The sequence below is a fragment of the Oncorhynchus mykiss genome, chromosome 16 (assembly GCF_013265735.2).
Source record: "Oncorhynchus mykiss isolate Arlee chromosome 16, USDA_OmykA_1.1, whole genome shotgun sequence".
Taxonomy (NCBI): domain Eukaryota; kingdom Metazoa; phylum Chordata; class Actinopteri; order Salmoniformes; family Salmonidae; genus Oncorhynchus; species Oncorhynchus mykiss.
Genome location: NC_048580.1, coordinates 73,287,457 through 73,306,538, shown reverse-complemented (window position 1 = coordinate 73,306,538; position 19,082 = coordinate 73,287,457). Strand labels below are relative to the sequence as shown.

The 19,082-nt window shown below is 44.0% G+C and overlaps 1 protein-coding gene across 2 annotated transcripts in view; it reads right to left on the bottom strand.

Annotated features, from left to right (window-relative positions):
• The window catches only part of LOC110491163 (alpha-enolase), a 29,748-nt gene extending 12,049 nt beyond the window's left edge, over positions 1-17,699 (bottom strand). The window contains exons 1-5 of one of the 2 annotated variants that reach the window (XM_036947763.1): positions 17,555-17,699; positions 13,257-13,351; positions 3,265-3,360; positions 3,069-3,127; positions 1,967-2,036 (exon numbers count right to left, since the gene is read on the bottom strand). In XM_036947763.1, the coding sequence (XP_036803658.1) occupies positions 1,967-2,036; positions 3,069-3,127; positions 3,265-3,360; positions 13,257-13,341 (310 nt within the window). In that variant the 5' untranslated portion in view covers positions 13,342-13,351; positions 17,555-17,699. Of the gene's footprint in view, positions 1-1,966; positions 2,037-2,586; positions 2,646-3,068; positions 3,128-3,264; positions 3,361-13,256; positions 13,352-17,554 lie in introns of both variants that reach the window. The other variant, XM_036947762.1, reaches the window with a different exon arrangement.
• Between the last annotated feature and the right edge of the window lie 1,383 nt (positions 17,700-19,082).

Here is a 19,082-nt window from a genome sequence, read left to right as displayed (position 1 = left end):
CCTAACCTATCAGTCCCTAACCCTAACCTATCAGTCCCTTCCCTAACCCATCAGTCCCTAACCCATCAGTCCCTAACCCTAATCCATCACTCCCTAACCCTAACCTATCAGTCCCTAACCCTAACCTATTAGTCCCTAACCCTAACCTATTAGTCCCTAACCCTAACCTATTAGTCCCTAACCCATCAGTCACTAACCCTAACCTATCAGTCCCTAACCTATCAGTCCCTAACCCATCAGTCCCTAACCCATCAGTCCCTCACCCATCAGTCCCTCACCCATCAGTCCCTCACCCATCAGTCCCTCACCCATCAGTCCCTCACCCATCAGTCCCTCACCCATCAGTCCCTCACCCATCAGTCCCTAACCCTAACCTAGCAGTCCCTAACCCATCAGTCCCTAACCCTAACCCATCAGTCCCTAACCCTAACGTATCAGTCCCTAACCTATCAGTCCCTAACCCATCAGTCCCTAACCCTAACTTATCAGTCCCTAACCCATCAGTCCCTAACCCTAACTTATCAGTCCCTAACCCTAACCTATTAGTCCCTAACCCTAACCCATCAGTCCCTAACCCTAACGTATCAGTCCCTAACCTATCAGTCCCTAATCCATCAGTCCCTAACCCTAACCTATCAGTCCCTAACCCTAACCCATCAGTCCCTAACCCTAACTCATCAGTCCCTAACCCTAACCTATTAGTCCCTAACCTTAACCCATCAGTCCCTAACCCATCAGTCCCTAACCCTAACCTATTAGTCCCTAACCCTAACCCATCAGTCACTAACCCTAACCCATCAGTCCCTAACCCTAACCTATTAGTCCCTAACCCTAACCCATCAGTCACTAACCCTAACCTATCAGTCCCTAACCCATTAGTCCCTAACCCATCAGTCCCTAACCCTAACCTATTAGTCCCTAACCCTAACCCATCAGTCCCTAACCCTAACGTATCAGTCCCTAACCTATCAGTCCCTAACCCATCAGTCCCTAACCCATCAGTCCCTAACCCATCAGTCCCTAACCCTAACCCATCAGTCACTAACCCTAACCTATTAGTCCCTAACCCATCAGTCCCTAACCCTAACCCATCAGTCCCTAACCCTAATCCATCAGTCCCTAACCCTAATCCATCAGTCCCTCACCCTAACTTATCAGTCCCTAACCTATCAGTCCCTAACATATCAGTCCCTAACCCTAACCTATCAGTCCCTAACCCTAACCTATCAGTCCCTAACCCTAACCTATCAGTCCCTAACCCATCAGTCCCTAACCCTAACGTATCAGTCCCTAACCTATCAGTCCCTAACCCTAACCTAGCAGTCCCTAACCCATCAGTCCCTAACCCTAACCCATCAGTCCCTAACCCTAACGTATCAGTCCCTAACCCATCAGTCCCTAACCCTAACCCATCAGTCCCTAACCCTAACCTATCAGTCCCTAACCCTAACTTATCAGTCCCTAACCCATCAGTCCCTAACCCTAACGTATCAGTCCCTAACCCATCAGTCCCTAACCCTAACGTATCAGTCCCTAACCTATCAGTCCCTAACCTTAACCTATCAGTCCCTAACCCTAACCTATCAGTCCCTAACCCATCAGTCCCTAACCCTAACTTTTCAGTCCCTAACCTCAGTCCCTAACCCTAACCCATCAGTCCCTATGCTTAACCTTAACTTTTTGCTCTGCCTGCTGAATATTCACAACTAATAAATAAGCCAAGAGAAGCAGCTAACATTTTAGTCTAAATTAAATGTGAACCATCCACGTAGTGCTCGTAAAGACTTAGTGACTGCTCTAATCAACCTTTATCAATTGTTTAAAGTGGGACATACGGTTCGCTAGGCATCCATCACCCAACTATCACTTGTCATCTTATGCCTTATAATAAAGGCTCGTACATGTTAATACCAAGTTATAAAGCCTTATACCTGCAGGCTCTAAGTAAAATGTTTCCCCAACTTACACTTGTTCTCTGTGCCATCCATGTCCAGCATCAGCTGGTCAACCTTCTCCTGCTCCAGGACGCTGACATCCTGAACAACAGGACAGGACAGACACAGAACAACACACCAGTCATTAGAGATGAGAGGAACTGACAACAAACAAACAAAAAAAGGTTCAAAGTTCAAAGTTCAAAACAGGTTAGCTCAAAGTTCAAACGGGTTAGCTCAAAACACCGGGCTTGAAGGACGTTTATGGTTCACTAGTACACACTGCACACAGCATCGTGAGGTGTTACTAGGCAGGTTAGGGGAAGAGATCTTTGGCGCTCTGCAGTGACAGTCACTGTGCTCAAGGACAGTAATCACATTGACAGTGATCAAAGTACAGTGCTGTATTTCTACAACAACTCAAGAGATAAATGTAACAGACAAAAAAATGCAAAGATACTATTAATACATACTACATAGAGATAACTTACCACTTTGACTCAATTGTCTTCAGTCAGGACCGTGTTTACCAATCTACTACATGACAAACATACTGCCGTGACTATTCCATCTCGCACTGTAAACTCTTTGCAACTCTGACTCGACACTAGCACAACGTTGTCAATGTTAGTCAAACAGTGAATGTTCCTACCTGCCGTACAAGCGCAGGTGCAATAGTTTTATTGATATGATCAACGGCTTTTGAGACACCTGCAGAGGGGACAAGCAGAGCGTCACGACCCAGGGAGAAGTAGACCATTCAGCAGCAGCAGCAGGCATTACCAGACGATCACAGAGCTCTCGCTAAGACTAGCTGCTTTGGGTGGCAGCAACTAGGCTGGTTAAACAAACATCAAACTATTGGGATCATGGGGGGTAGTCGCAGAAATAGAATGACAAAACGCCCGCCGGTTAAATCCACCCATCTTGGAACGCTGACTTGAATAGGGATGTCCGTTATAGTCACCCTACTGCTGTCTGGGTAATAACGGGTTAGCAGATCTGTGATCGTCTGTAAATGCCTGCGACAGAGGTCAGTTAGTTGTCCAAATCAAAGCAAACCCACTCAAAAGTCATCAACTCCAGTTCATTTCAGTGTCTTACTCCTGTTCCTCCTCCACACTGTTCATTTACCTGGTTACACAGAGCTGGGGCCAAGTACTCATTGATATATTTAACAGCCCTTTTCACCCCTGACAGGAGGAGGAAAGATTGATGAAGTATCAGAAAGGAAGGATGAAGATGGAAAAGGAAAGAAAAAAATGTAACGGAACATTTTAGTTTTTTAAAGCAGGGTGACTTTGGACATTGGGAAAATCAAAAAGCGTACCTTTGCCCAGGTAGCGCGTCTTGTCATTGTCACGGAGCTCCAGAGCTTCATAGATACCAGTAGAGGCCCCGCTGGGGACGGCGGCCCTAAACAGACCTGGAGAACACAGAGGATTTTTAATGACTCTGTTGACTCTGTGTTTTAAATTAATTTCCTGACTCACTGCAAGAGGCTGACTGTTGCATCCTAATTAAATAAATCAATATTAGAAATATCCATCCTCGAAATGTTTGTCACTGCAACCCTGAACCGACCTTAATACATCAATATTAGATCCACGATTATGGCTTTTAAATGATGCATTCAGGAGGATTTCTGTCATAGCAGGGGGCCCCCATTTATTTCTGTCATAGCAGGGGGCCCCCATTTATTTCTGTCAGAATGTTTGAGTCACTCAGACAGCATATGAACACAGCATAAGCCATGGCAAAATGTTTAGCTTTAAAACTGCAAATATTATATAATTATTATTATAATTACATTTTTATATATTTTTTATCTTCAACTCTACACTTTTGAAAAAGGACCCGCAAGTACGCATTTTATTGTTAGTCTACCTGTTGTTTACGAAGCAGCCAAATGGCAAAATGTGTAGAATTCCCGGCAGTTAGCTTTAAAACAGCAACATTTTGTCTCGCTGGCCAACAAGAGGGCTTCTAAAATGTTTGGTTGGTGACCGAGTCAATGGCCACGCCCACTGCCATGTCCAGCAACATTTTGTCTCGCTGGCCAAGAAGAGGGCTTCTAAAAATGTTTGGTTGGCGACCGAGCCAATGGCCACGCCCACTGCCATGTCCAGCAACATTTTGTCTCGCTGGCCAAGAAGAGGGCTTCTAAAAATGTTTGGTTGGTGACCGAGTCAATGGCCACGCCCACTGCCATGTCCAGCAACATTTTGTCTCGCTGGCCAAGAAGAGGGCTTCTAAAAATGTTTGGTTGGCGACCGAGCCAATGGCCACGCCCACTGCCATGTCCAGCAACATTTTGTCTCGCTGGCCAAGAAGAGGGCTTCTAAAAATGTTTGGTTGGCGACCGAGCCAATGGCCACGCCCACTGCCATGTCCAGCAACATTTCAGATCCAGAAAAAAACTCTATCCATAAATATCCTTCCTGAAAATCATACTTAAGATAAGATAAATCATAAGACAGTATGGAAAATATTTTTACTTCTACTGTAGTAGTATGAAGGTTGTTTGTTATTCATAGTAAAAGCAACAGGAAATCAAAATTATCCAATGAGCAGCAAGTATCCCTTCGGTCCTATTTAATCACATTTTGTTCACAGACGAGGAGAGGAGGGGGTTGCACATGCTAAGCAGATCAATGTGATGCAGGTGCTTCTACACCTGCATTGCTTGCTGTTTTGGGGTTTTAGGCTGGATTTCTGTACAGCACTTTGAGATATCAGCTGATGTACGAAGGGCTATATAAATAAATTTGATTTGATTTGATGTAACACACACACACACACACACAGTGCAGCATCCAGGATGCGACTGCTGGCTCAGACACACACCAAGGTCAGACATTTGGGATTCAAGAAAGATACAGGATGTGTACATTTGATTCTAACTGCTCATTGGGCAAAAAATATATATAAAAAATGCTGATCAAACCAATGACAGGGGTCCTGAGATCAGGAGGGATTTAAAGCTTAACCACAGAGACACACAGAGAGATTTAGGCCATGAGTTCAGGCTTATCAAATCATCTGCATCAGCTAGAAATCAGCTATGCTTGATATAGTTTAGCAGTCAAGCCCAGTAAACCTGTTCAGATGAATTTAGTCTTAGTGATTTCACTTGTTTTCAAATCAACTACAATCAAAGCATGCAACATATTGTATTTTGGACACGTATACAGTATGTCTGAATTCAGAAAGGTTATCTTTTTTTAACATATGCCTAGATTCAGTTTTATTTTTAATTTTATTTTTTAACCTTTATTTAACTAGGCAAGTCAGTTAAGAACAAATTCTTATTTACAATGACAGCCTCCACCAGCCGAACCCGGACGACGCTGGACCAATTGTCCTGCCGCCCCTATGGGACTCCCAAATCACGGCCGGTTGTGCTACAGCCTGGAATCGAACCAGGGTCTCCTTAGACTGCTGAGATACAGCCTGGAATGAAACCAGGGTCTCCTTAAGACAGCTGAGACACAGTCTGGAATCAAACCAGGGTCTCCTTAGACAGCTGAGATCCAGTCTGGAATCAAACCAGGGTCTCCTTAGACAGCTGAGATCCAGTCTGGAATCAAACCAGGGTCTCCTTAGACCGCTGCACCACTCGGAAGCCCTCTGTTCAGATACTAATATGTTATTTTTGTGGTTGTAAACCCCCATCGGAGGACGTGACAGTCACTCTCAGAGAAAGAGAAATTAGCTCAGCTCAAATGTTTGTTGAAACAAAAAGTCTTTGGGTGCCGGGTTCAACAAAATAATATCCTTAAAGGGAAAAACCGCCACTCACTGAAATAAATATTTATTTTCCGTTTTCCGTTTTGAATGTGTGTCTTTCAGCAGCAGAGACCAGAACAAACGAACGCGTTTCGATGGCAGCCATCCTGTCCCTTCTGACCTCTGCTGCTAAAAAAAATAAACAAAATAGATGAAAACTGAAAGAGTATTTCCAGTGAGTACAGTCACTCTCATCCCAGAGGATTAGTACTGGATCTGAAAATAGAAAACACAAGGACGATGCAGTCCGTCTAGTAACGACTGTAATTCAAACCCCTTTTGTGTTATATAGCAGAGACACATTACATCTGTGGGGGGGGGGGGGGGGGGGGGGGGCGGCTCATCTCTGCATGCTCCAACAATCCAATCCTATTTATACAGCAGCAGACAACACAAAGTGTATCCCGAATTGCCCTCTATTCTCTTTATAATGACATTCTTTTGAACAGAGCCCTATGGGAATCCCGTTGGGCTCTGGAGCAGTATAAAGGTAATACGGCATCATTCGGGACGCATCCAATGCCAAATCAGGCTGGTCCATCCTAAACTAGAAACTAGAAACCGTGAAGCTGCTAGCTTAGAGCACCTAGCAACCTTCCTACAAACTGTGAAAAGAGAGCAAGACAAATGGAAAATGCTTTCCCTTTTAATTGGGGGGGTGGATTTCAAGCCCATGTTAAATCCAACATGCCTTCTCTCAACCCCCCCCCCCCCCCCCCCCCCCCCCCAACCCTTTCCTCTTCCTCGGTGGCCTAATTCAGATAGCTTCATTAACATTCTGGACATTCATTCATTAAGTTGAAATAACTGCTTTGTTTTCAGCCCACGGAGCAGAACGACAAAAAGGGGGACTCCACTCTTGAACAAGGGCGGCGGAAAACACCGATCCCATTCAGGATATCCCATTTCAGGATATCCCATTTCAGGATATCCCATTTCAGGATATCCCATTTCAGGATATCCCATTTCAGGATATCCAATTCAGGATATCCCATTCAGGATATCCCATTCAGGATATCCCATTCAGGATATCCCAATTCAGGATATCCCATTCAGGATATCCCATTCAGGATATCCCATTCAGGATATCCCATTCAGGATATCCCATTTCAGGATATCCCAATTCAGGATATCCCATTCAGGATATCCCATTCAGGATATCCCAATTCAGGATATCCCATTCAGGATATCCCATTCAGGATATCCCATTCAGGATATCCCATTCAGGATATCCCATTCAGGATATCCCATTTCAGGATATCCCATTTCAGGATATCCCATTTCAGGATATCCAATTCAGGATATCCAATTCAGGATATCCCATTCAGGATATCCCATTTCAGGATATCCCATTTCAGGATATCCAATTCAGGATATCCCATTCAGGATATCCCATTTCAGGATATCCAATTCAGGATATCCCATTTCAGGATATCCCATTCAGGATATCCCATTCAGGATATCCCATTCAGGATATCCCATTTCAGGATATCCCATTTCAGGATATCCAATTCAGGATATCCCATTCAGGATATCCCATTCAGGATATCCCATTCAGGATATCCCAATTCAGGATATCCCATTCAGGATATCCCATTCAGGATATCCCATTCAGGATATCCCATTCAGGATATCCCATTCAGGATATCCCATTTCAGGATATCCCAATTCAGGATATCCCATTCAGGATATCCCATTCAGGATATCCCATTCAGGATATCCCATTCAGGATATCCCATAGTTAGTTGGTTGAATATTGTTAGGTTGGTTGAGATAAAAAAATAACAAATAATTTAAAGTACATCTTGAAAGTTAAGGTATTGATTTCCAATGAATTGTAATCCCATTACAAATGACAGGTCTGTCATGTTCTGTGCTTGTATGATCGACAACACTTTAAATATGACTTCAAAATTTACACGAAGAAGAGTATTGGAAGACTCCAGTGATTCCCCCAGAAAAGAAAGAGTAAAAAAAAGGACCAATTCCTGGTTAACATGATGGAGTAGAATTAAGCAATAAAGCACGAGGGGGTTAAGGGCTGTTCTTACCACGAGGGGGTTAAGTTCTTACCACGAGGGGGTTAAGGGTTGTTCTTACCACGAGGGGGTGTGGTATATGGCCAATAGACCACGGTTAAGGGCTGTTCTTACCACGAGGGGGTTAAGGGCTGTTCTTACCACGAGGGGGTGTGGTATATGGCCAATAGACCACGGTTAAGGGCTGTTCTTACCACGAGGGGGTGTGGTATATGGCCAATAGACCACGGCTAAGGGCTGTTCTTACCACAAACCCCTGAGGTGCCTTATTGCTATTATAAACTGGTTACAAACGTAATTAGAGCAGTAAAAATATACGTTTTGCAATCCCCTTGAAATACGTTCTGATATACCACAGCTGTCAGCCAATCAGCATTCAGGGCTGGAACCACCCAGTTTATAATAAGTATTAAGGCCTCTAGGTATTACAGAGTCCGACCTGTGAACTCTGTACTGTAAGTATCCACGGCTCCATCTCAAATAGTACCCTATTCAATATATAGCGCACTACTTCTGACCAGGGCTCATAGGGGTGCACTGAAAGTAGCAGGCAAAAGTAGTGCGCTATAATAGGGAATAGGGTGCCATTTGGGAACCAGAGGTGTCAGATTGGAGATGGAGGGATAGAACCTGCTGACAGGCTACGATTAAATAGCTACAACGAAATGTCTTGTGCAATTGAATAAATAATAATAATAATAATAAATAATAATAATAAATAATAATAATAAATAATAATAATAAATAATAATAATAATAATTAATAATAATAATAATAATAATAATAATAATAATAATAATAATAATAATAATAATAATAATAATAATAATAATAATAATAATAATAATAATAATAATAATAATAATAATAATAATAATAATAATAATAATAATAATAAATAATAATAATAATAATAATAATAATAATAATAATAATAAATAATAATAATAAATAATAATAATAATAATAATAATAATAATAATAATAATAATAATAATAAAATACTTATTCAAGTATTAAATTCAGCTTTTTGCTTTCGCCTGTTTTTTATTTATATTTTGCTGTGTTTTCAACCTAGTTTAATAACTCTAACAGATAGGATATTAAACTATTTATATTTAGTAAACGTGCACTATGTCTATTCCATTGTCGATGTGCAAATGGAAACATAGCAGCATTGATTTCATCGACATGTCTGAAAGGGAACAACAAAGTAACCACAGTTGGCTACATTGTATCTGCAACCGACTGAGGGAAAGGGACTAGCCTGGGAGCTAACTCACTCTGTCAGTCGGAGAGGGACTAGCCTGGGAGCTAACTCACTCTGTCAGTCAGAGAGGGACTAGCCTGGGAGCTAACTCACTCTGTCAGTCGGAGAGGGACTAGCCTGGGAGCTAACTCACTCTGTCAGTCAGAGAGGGACTAGCCTGGAGCTAACTCACTCTGTCAGTAGGAGAGGGACTGGCCTGGGAGCTAACTCACTCTGTCAGTCAGAGAGGGACTAGCCTGGGAGCTAACCCACTCTGTCAGTCAGAGAGGGACTAGCCTGGAGCTAACTCACTCTGTCAGTCGGAGAGGGACTAGCCTGGGAGCTAACTCACTCTGTCAGTCGGAGAGGGACTAGCCTGGAGCTAACTCACTCTGTCAGTCGGAGAGGGACTAGCCTGGGAGCTAACTCACTCTGTCAGTCGGAGAGGGACTAGCCTGGGAGCTAACTCACTCTGTCAGTCGGAGAGGGACTAGCCTGGGAGCTAACTCACTCTGTCAGTCAGAGAGGGACTAGCCTGGAGCTAACTCACTCTGTCAGTCGGAGAGGGACTAGCCTGGAGCTAACTCACTCTGTCAGTCAGAGAGGGACTGTCCTGGAGCTAACTCACTGTCAGTCAGAGAGGGACTAGCCTGGGAGCTAACTCACTCTGTCAGTAGGAGAGGGACTAGCCTGGAGCTAACTCACTCTGTCAGTAGGAGAGGGACCAGCCTGGAGCTAACTCACTCTGTCAGTCGGAGAGGGACTAGCCTGGAGCTAACTCACTCTGTCAGTCGGAGAGGGACTAGCCTGGAGCTAACTCACTCTGTCAGTCGGAGAGGGACTAGCCTGGGAGCTAACTCACTCTGTCAGTCAGAGAGGGACAAGCCTGGAGCTAACTCACTCTGTCAGTCAGAGAGGGACCAGCCTGGAGCTAACTCACTCTGTCAGTCAGAGAGGGACTAGCCTGGAGCTAACTCACTCTGTCAGTCGGAGAGGGACTAGCCTGGGAGCTAACTCACTCTGTCAGTCAGAGAGGGACTAGCCTGGGAGCTAACTCACTCTGTCAGTCGGAGAGGGACTAGCCTGGGAGCTAACTCACTCTGTCAGTCGGAGAGGGACTAGCCTGGGAGCTAACTCACTCTGTCAGTCAGAGAGGGACTAGCCTGGGAGCTAACTCACTCTGTCAGTAGGAGAGGGACTAGCCTGGAGCTAACTCACTCTGTCAGTAGGAGAGGGACCAGCCTGGAGCTAACTCACTCTGTCAGTCGGAGAGGGACTAGCCTGGAGCTAACTCACTCTGTCAGTCGGAGAGGGACTAGCCTGGAGCTAACTCACTCTGTCAGTCGGAGAGGGACTAGCCTGGGAGCTAACTCACTCTGTCAGTCAGAGAGGGACAAGCCTGGAGCTAACTCACTCTGTCAGTCAGAGAGGGACCAGCCTGGAGCTAACTCACTCTGTCAGTCAGAGGGACCAGCCTGGAGCTAACTCACTCTGTCAGTCGGAGAGGGACTAGCCTGGGAGCTAACTCACTCTGTCAGTCAGAGAGGGACAAGCCTGGGAGCTAACTCACTCTGTCAGTCGAAGAGGGACTAGCCTGGGAGCTAACTCACTCTGTCAGTCAGAGAGGGACTGGCCTGGAGCTAACTCACTGTCAGTCAGAGAGGGACTAGCCTGGAGCTAACTCACTCTGTCAGTAGGAGAGGGACTAGCCTGCAGCTAACTCACTCTGTCAGTCAGAGAGGGACCAGCCTGGAGCTAACTCACTCTGTCAGTAGGAGAGGGACTAGCCTGGAGCTAACTCACTCTGTCAGTCAGAGAGGGACTAGCCTGGAGCTAACTCACTCTGTCAGTCAGAGAGGGACTAGCCTGAAGCTAACTCACTCTGTCAGTCAGAGAGGGACTAGCCTGGAGCTAACTCACTCTGTTAGTCAGAGAGGGACTAGCCTGGAGCTAACTCACTCTGTCAGTAGGAGAGGGACCAGCCTGGAGCTAACTCACTCTGTCAGTCGGAGAGGGACCAGCCTGGAGCTAACTCACTCTGTCAGTCGGAGAGGGACTAGCCTGGAGCTAACTCACTCTGTCAGTAGGAGAGGGACTTGCCTGCAGCTAACTCACTCTGTCAGTAGGAGAGGGACCAGCCTGGAGCTAACTCACTCTGTCAGTCGGAGAGGGACCAGCCTGGAGCTAACTCACTCTGTCAGTCGGAGAGGGACTAGCCTGGAGCTAACTCACTCTGTCAGTAGGAGAGGGACTTGCCTGCAGCTAACTCACTCTGTCAGTAGGAGAGGGACTAGCCTGGAGCTAACTCACTCTGTCAGTCGGAAAGGGACTAGCCTGGAGCTAACTCACTCTGTCAGTCGGAAAGGGACTTGCCTTGGAGCTAACTCACTCTGTCAGTCGGAGAGGTACTAGCCTGGAGCTAACTCACTCTGTCAGTCAGAGAGGGACTAGCCTGCAGCTAGCCTCGTGTTGCCATACCTCCAAAATCACGTCGTTGTCACACCTTCCTTGGAGGTCTGGAGAATTTTCTATTGCAAAAACGGTTTGAATGGGCCCCTGGGAGCCATTCAAACCTAATTTGATTGGATGTTACATTTAAAGAACCCTTCCCCACATGCCCATAGACAGGGTTGTTTGTGTGTTATGTGCATCACTGTTTTCCGTCCAGGTAGTTGTTGTTGTTGCCTATGCTAGTTTCAAGACTGATGCTCCATGTCATTGATCCACAATCCATAGGTAAGGCTGTACAGTGAAATAAATATGCCCTCAATTCAATTCTAAAGTCCAATACAGCCACAGTGTGATTTCAACAGATTTTTGTCCAATTAACAAATTATTTTATTTTGTTGAATTTATATAACATTCCAACCTATTGCATTATGGCATGATTATGGCATAAAGCAACTTTTATTTTGAAGGCGAACCGCAAATGTCAATATTGTGGCTAATCCTTACTGTGGCTAGCTTCACATAGATGAGTTAGACCATCATTAATCAAATACGAACTGTCTTATAAACGATGGGTATTTTAGATGATGACACCTAGCTAGACAGTTAGCTCACTAACTACATAGCTACTGAAACAGATGATGTCGTTTTGCTATGTTTTTGGGGAAGAACATTGTTTGCATCCATCAGCTTTTGTATTTGCTTTTAATCCTTTTTAAATGAATTTATCTTATTAACACTTTGTTCTAGCTAGCTATTTGTGTAGGTAGCTATCAAGTAAACCCAATGATAATGTGGCTTTTTGTTATATACAAATAATTTCTTCTAAAAAGCACAATTCAGTTTCTCTCAAACATAATGGAAAATGAGAAACGAAATGACAATATTCACATACATACACATACAGCTTTGTTTCTGACCAGCACCGTCCAGAGCTTGGGGAAGAGCGTCTCAGCTCATGCGGCAGGTGCGCGAGACAAAACTTTACCAGCAACAAAGTAATGAACGTGTTAAATGATGATGCAGTCATATGCAGGTCCTGATTGGTCAACAAGCTTATTTAACGGGACAAATGGTGTTATTTGACGTGTATTCATTTATTTATTTTTACATCAAAAGACCCAAACGGCGTTCCATAATTAGCAATGTTTTATTCAAAATCTGATAACCGCAGACAGTTGCTAAATATATCCTAGGCAATGTGCATGCATGCAATGTTGCTTAAACTATGAAAACTGGCCCCCTTAGAGAGAATTGTGGTATGGACAACATGCACCCAAAGTTGAACCCTAACCCTACAGAGAACAAAGTTGAACCCTGACCCTACAGAGAACAAAGTTGAACCCCGACCCTACAGAGAACAAAGTTGAACCCCGACCCTACAGAGAACAAAGTTGAACCATGACCCTACAGAGAACAAAGTTGAACCCCGACCCTACAGAGAACAAAGTTGAACCCCGACCCTACAGAGAACAAAGTTGAACCCCGACCCTACAGAGAACAAAGTTGAACCCCGACCCTACAGAGAACAAAGTTGAACCCTAACCCTACAGAGAACAAAGTTGAACCCTGACCCTACAGAAAACAAAGTTGAACCCTAACCCTACAGAGAACAAAGTTGAACCCTGACCCTACAGAGAACAAAGTTGAACCCCGACCCTACAGAGAACAAAGTTGAACCCCGACCCTTCAGAGAACAAAGTTGAACCCCGACCCTACAGAGAACAAAGTTGAACCCGGACCCTACAGAGAACAAAGTGTACAGATAGTCCTGCTCTAGTATAACCTCTTCTTACCTTTCTTGGTGTACAGGTCGACCTCCACGGTGGGGTTTCCACGGGAGTCGAAAATCTCACGAGCGTGAATCTTCAGGATGGACATGGTTCTGGAACTACACAGGAGAGAAGAGAGGAGAGGCAAGTAAGGAAGAGGATGTGAGAGAAAGAGAGAGGAGGAGGAGGAGAGAGAGGAGGATGAGAGAGAGGAGAGAGAGAGGAGGATGGGAGAGAGGAGGATGAGAGAGTGGAGAGAAAAGAGGATGGGAGAGAAAGAGGAGGAGAGAGAAAGAGGATGGGAGAGAGGAGGATGAGAGAGGAAGAGAAAAGAGGATGGGAGAGAAAGAGGAGGATGGGAGAGAAGAGAGAGAGGAGGATGGGAGAGAGGAGAGAGAGGAGGATGAGAGAGAGGAGGATGGGAGAGAGGAGGATGGGAGAGAGGAGGATGGGAGAGAGAGGAGGATGAGGGAGAAGGAGGATGGGAGAGAGAGGAGGATGGGAGAGAGGAGGATGGGAGACAGGAGAGAAAGGAGGATGGGTTAGAGGTAAATGTTGAAGACCAGCCCTCAGTGAGGATCTAGGTCTGAAGTCATGACAGTGAGTCAGGACAGAAATGTGGCAATATTTGAAATGCTCAATGACAGAATTCAACAGTATAAAGCAGAAAAGTTTAAGGTATAAAAAAAACAAAATCATAAAGTCAACATGAAAGTCCACTGCCATGGGGAAATGAGTTGACAGACCTGTGCAGATAATACTGTAGACAATGTCATGCGACGTCAGCACAACCTGTACACAGTTGCTGCAGTCTGTGTTTTGCCAAAGCATGGGTGCGTCCTTGTAAAATATGTATGGGTGGGGCTCCACGGGGCTGAAAGCATCGATCTCTGCAGCATGACTTGGTCAAATGACCCCTGGGATAAGATGCAGACTTCGCCTGACAGTGTTACTTCACCGATGTTTTCACCGATGTTTTCTGCTGAATCATGTGTGTCGTAGGCCTAAATCAATTGCTGCATGCCGCATCCAAGCATTTTTTCCCAATATGACAAAGCAAATGACTAACTGACTACAAATGACATTGGGGTGGCAGGGTAGCCTAGTGGTTAGAGTGTTGGACTAGTAACCGGAAAGGTTGCAAGTTCGAATCCCCGAGCTGACAAGTCTGTCGTTCTGCCCCTGAACAGGCAGTTAACCCACGTCATTCAAAATAAGAATTTGTTCTTAACTGACATGCCTGGTTAAATAAAGGTCAAATAAAAAAAATTGCCTAGGCTTTGGCAGGTACATGTACCACTTTACAGGGGAACTACAGCACGATGTGTACTTTCAGTTTAAAGCCATTTCAGAACTTAGAACTTTACTGTGAAGTCTGTAATGTCCCAAACATTACCCTACTATGAAACATCCCAGTTAGCACCACACATTTCAAACATGTTTGGAGAATAGAGATTTTAAACCACATCGAGGCTCTATATTCAGTATTTTTGCAGATGCCCCAGGTGAAATGGACTGTGTTCCCCAATACATAACAGGTCTGGGCCTGCCCTACCCTTGTCTGTACTAGACTGTTCTGCACACAGACTATGGATTTTCATTTCATCGGTTTTATCGGACTTTCCCTGATGAATGAAGCCCCATGTTCCAGTCTTTAAGCCACTAAAACCAGACAGACACACTCTCCATCAACCGACCCCTTACTGGAACAACGGAAAATGATCAGGTATTAAATGGCCATGATGTGGAAACTTTCCATTGGATGACAAAGCACAGAGAGGAGAAGAAGGGCCAATGTCAACCCACATAAACAGACACAGACAGGATTGTCTTCTCTATAGCACTCACAACACTGGTCAGGACTCATGTTTAGCCTACAGTTGGGCAACAAAAACACCTAACGTCACCTGACATTTGAAAGAAACAGAACATAATTTGTGTGGTAGCTAGGATAACACAGCTATAACACATTACTTATAACATGTAGTTGACATGTATAACGGCAATGGGTTTTTTCCCTGTTGTCTCAGTGTGCAGAGACAGAGAAAGACAGAGTTGAACCTGCTGATAGGCTACTATAAAATGGCTACTATAAAATGGCTTCTATAAAATGGCTTCTATAAAATGGCTTCTATAAAATGGTTTCTATAAAATGGCTTCTATAAAATGGCTTCTATAAAATGGCTACTATAAAATGGCTTCTATAAAATGGCTACTATAAAATGGCTACTATAAAATGGCTTCCTCACACTGAAATAAATAATAAAAGACTTGACATTCAAGTATTTAATTCATCTTCGTTCCTTCGCCCGTTTGTATTTATTTATCTCTGGGTATGACAATAAGTATATTTTTTTTGCTGTGTTTTCTCCCTAGTTTAATGATTCACTTTAAATAAATAGTTTAATTTCTATTTGTTAAACATTTATCTTCGCGTGTGCAATGGAAACATTGATTTCTTAGCATCTCTGAAAGGGAACAACAAAGTAACCACAGTTGGCTACATTGTATCTGCAACAGATTGCTACATTGTATCAGCAACAGATTGCTACATTGTATCTGCAACAGATTGCTACATTGTATCAGCAACAGATTGCTACATTGTATCTGCAACAGATTGCTACATTGTATCTGCAACAGATTGCTACATTGTATCTGCAACAGATTGCTACATTGTATCTGCAACAGATTGCTACATTGTATCTGCAACAGATTGCTACATTGTATCAGCAACAGATTGCTACATTGTATCTGCAACAGATTGCTACATTGTATCTGCAACAGATTGCTACATTGTATCTGCAACAGATTGCTACATTGTATCTGCAACAGATTGCTACATTGTATCTGCAACAGATTGCTACATTGTATCTGCAACAGATTGCTACATTGTATCTGCAACAGATTGCTACATTGTATCTGCAACAGATTGCTACATTGTATCAGCAACAGATTGCTACATTGTATCTGCAACAGATTGCTACATTGTATCTGCAACAGATTGCTACATTGTATCTGCAACAGATTGCTACATTGTATCTGCAACAGATTGCTACATTGTATCTGCAACAGATTGCTACATTGTATCTGCAACAGATTGCTACATTGTATCTGCAACAGATTGCTACATTGTATCTGCAACAGATTGCTACATTGTATCTGCAACAGATTGCTACATTGTATCTGCAACAGATTGCTACATTGTATCTGCAACAGATTGCTACATTGTATCTGCAACAGATTGCTACATTGTATCTGCAACAGATTGCTACATTGTATCTGCAACAGATTGCTACATTGTATCAGCAACAGATTGCTACATTGTATCTGCAACAGATTGCTACATTGTATCTGCAACAGATTGCTACATTGTATCTGCTACAGATTGCTACATTGTATCTGCAACAGATTGCTACATTGTATCTGCAACAGATTGCTACATTGTATCAGCAACAGATTGCTACATTTAATATTCTGTCCACCATATCAGTCAGAAACTGGTAGTTGGCCACACTGTATAGAAGTGAACGGGGAAAGGGGGGGGGGGGGTGTTTACCTAGTCAGTTGCACAACTGATTGCATTCATCTGAAAATGTGTCTTCTGCATCCAACCCAACCCCTCTGAATCAGAGAGGTGCAGGGAGGCTGCCTTAATCCATGTCCACGTCATAGGCGTCAGGGGAGCACTTGTTGAGGTATAACTGCCATTCTCAAGGGCAGAACAGCAGTTATGTCCACCTTGCCGGCTCGGGGATTCGAACCTGCCGACCTTTCGGTTACTTGGCCAAAAGCACTAAAAGCACTAGGCTACCTGCATGACAAGCAATGAATGAACAGGGAAATGCCTTTGCCTGTGAAAATTGGCACAGGAAGGTGCGGCAGAGTAGTTCAGTAGTGATAAAACACTGTTATCTAGCTGTGTGGTTGCAACTTGACGCCTTTTTCCCTTTTCCCCCTCACTGCCGTTTCTAAATGGAGTGACATCTCGCCAGCTGACGGGGTTAAAAATAGACAAGCTATCAAGCTGCAAACCGTGGCCAGGCACCATCATGTCATTAATTCAGTTTACCTTTATTTATTTAACTAGGAAAGTCATTAATAGCTTGAAAAAGAAAAGGCAAAAGACAAAATGTATAACACTTTATGAGACCACTTTGCATTTCTGATGATACGATAACTGGGAAATAATGTAGGGTCTACATTGGCATCAGACAAATAATGCAAAAGTAGCTGATATTTTATACGATTTGAGACAATTATAGTCATTACAAAAAAATAAACGAATTCCGCAAAATATAGGAAATAGAAGGCCTTCATCTTACCTTTATCTGGCCTAACTGTGTGCAAGGGTAGTGTTGTCTCTCGTTCGGTCGACAGAGAAGGCGGTCGTCACAGTCCGCGATGCTGATAAATGGACCGAATCAGGAAGACATTCTTCCTCGCCGTTTGATTGGCTGGGATGGGAACCACGTGGCCGGAGGGTGCGAATCGGACTGCACGTTCACAAGCGATACCAAGACTGACAATTAGATTAGAGAACGGTTGCGGAGGTTTCTATACTCCAGCATCACCCCTCAAACGTAAAGGATAACATGCCTATAAAAACACAAGTGCAGAAGAAATGTATAGGCTACAAGTTGTTGAATTGATCCAACACGAGTGGGCAAGGAAAAGGGCGATGTGACGATGCATATGTTGAATACGTGCAGAGATCATATCAGATGCGGCTCTCTACAACGACACAGGATGGTTCGTTAGATAGACGCAGCTTTTTTGTTGTTGTCTCAACGTCAGTTTGCAGCCTGTGTTTCAGTGTCCTAGGCCCGGGTCCAAATGAGGGCGAGGCACACTCACTGTGTGGGGTAGAGAGTTTATGCTGCTTGATAGACTGTACTAATGTTAACGTTTTCCTCCCAGAAGTATGTTAACACAGTGATTTATTTATTACGTAACAGTCTATACATCTAGTACCGCCTTCATTACCATATATAGTCTACCATTTAAAGCTATTGATTCTAATAAAGGAGTGGACTCCACTCCCATTAACTTGTCATAAGGATGTGATAGTCTAATGTGGAAAATCTTCCTAATCCAAATTAGGCATAGTACATTTTTAAAAAATTATAGTTTCACTATAGGACAACATTTCACATGCAAAGTATAATCTGAGTGTATCGTGTGAATGCATGATGTACAAATTCAATTATGAGGCCTGACGATGTTTATGACGTTCACGTATGATTATGCTATTCTATTTTGAAGAGGATTTCATGGCTGAATCATCATGCGCACTCACTAAATAAAACCCATCTCTGTCCCATTTCTCTCTGATTCCTGGAGGCCAATAGCAGCATAGTGTGTTTTCCCTTCTATGGTTCTCTTCCTCACTGGAGCTGAGCTGTGATCATGACCAGCCTACTGTCATGCAGCTGTGATCATGCCCAGCCTACTGACATGCAGCTGTGATCATGACCAGCCTACTGCCATGCAGCTGAGCTGTGATCATGCCCAGCCTACTGCCATGCAGCTGTGATCATGACCAGTCTACTGTCATGCAGCTGTGATCATGACCAGCCTACTGCCATGCAGCTGTGTTCGTGCCCAGCCTACTGTCATGCAGCTGAGCTGTGATCATGCCCAGCCTACTGTCTTGCAGCTGAGCTGTGATCATGCCCAGCCTACTGTCATGCAGCTGAGCTGTGATCATGCCCAGCCTACTGTCATGCAGCTGAGCTGTGATCATGCCCAGCCTACTGTCATGCAGCTGAGCTGTGATCATGCCCAGCCTACTGTCATGCAGCTGAGCTGTGATCATGCCCAGCCTACTGTCATGCAGCTGACCTGTGATCA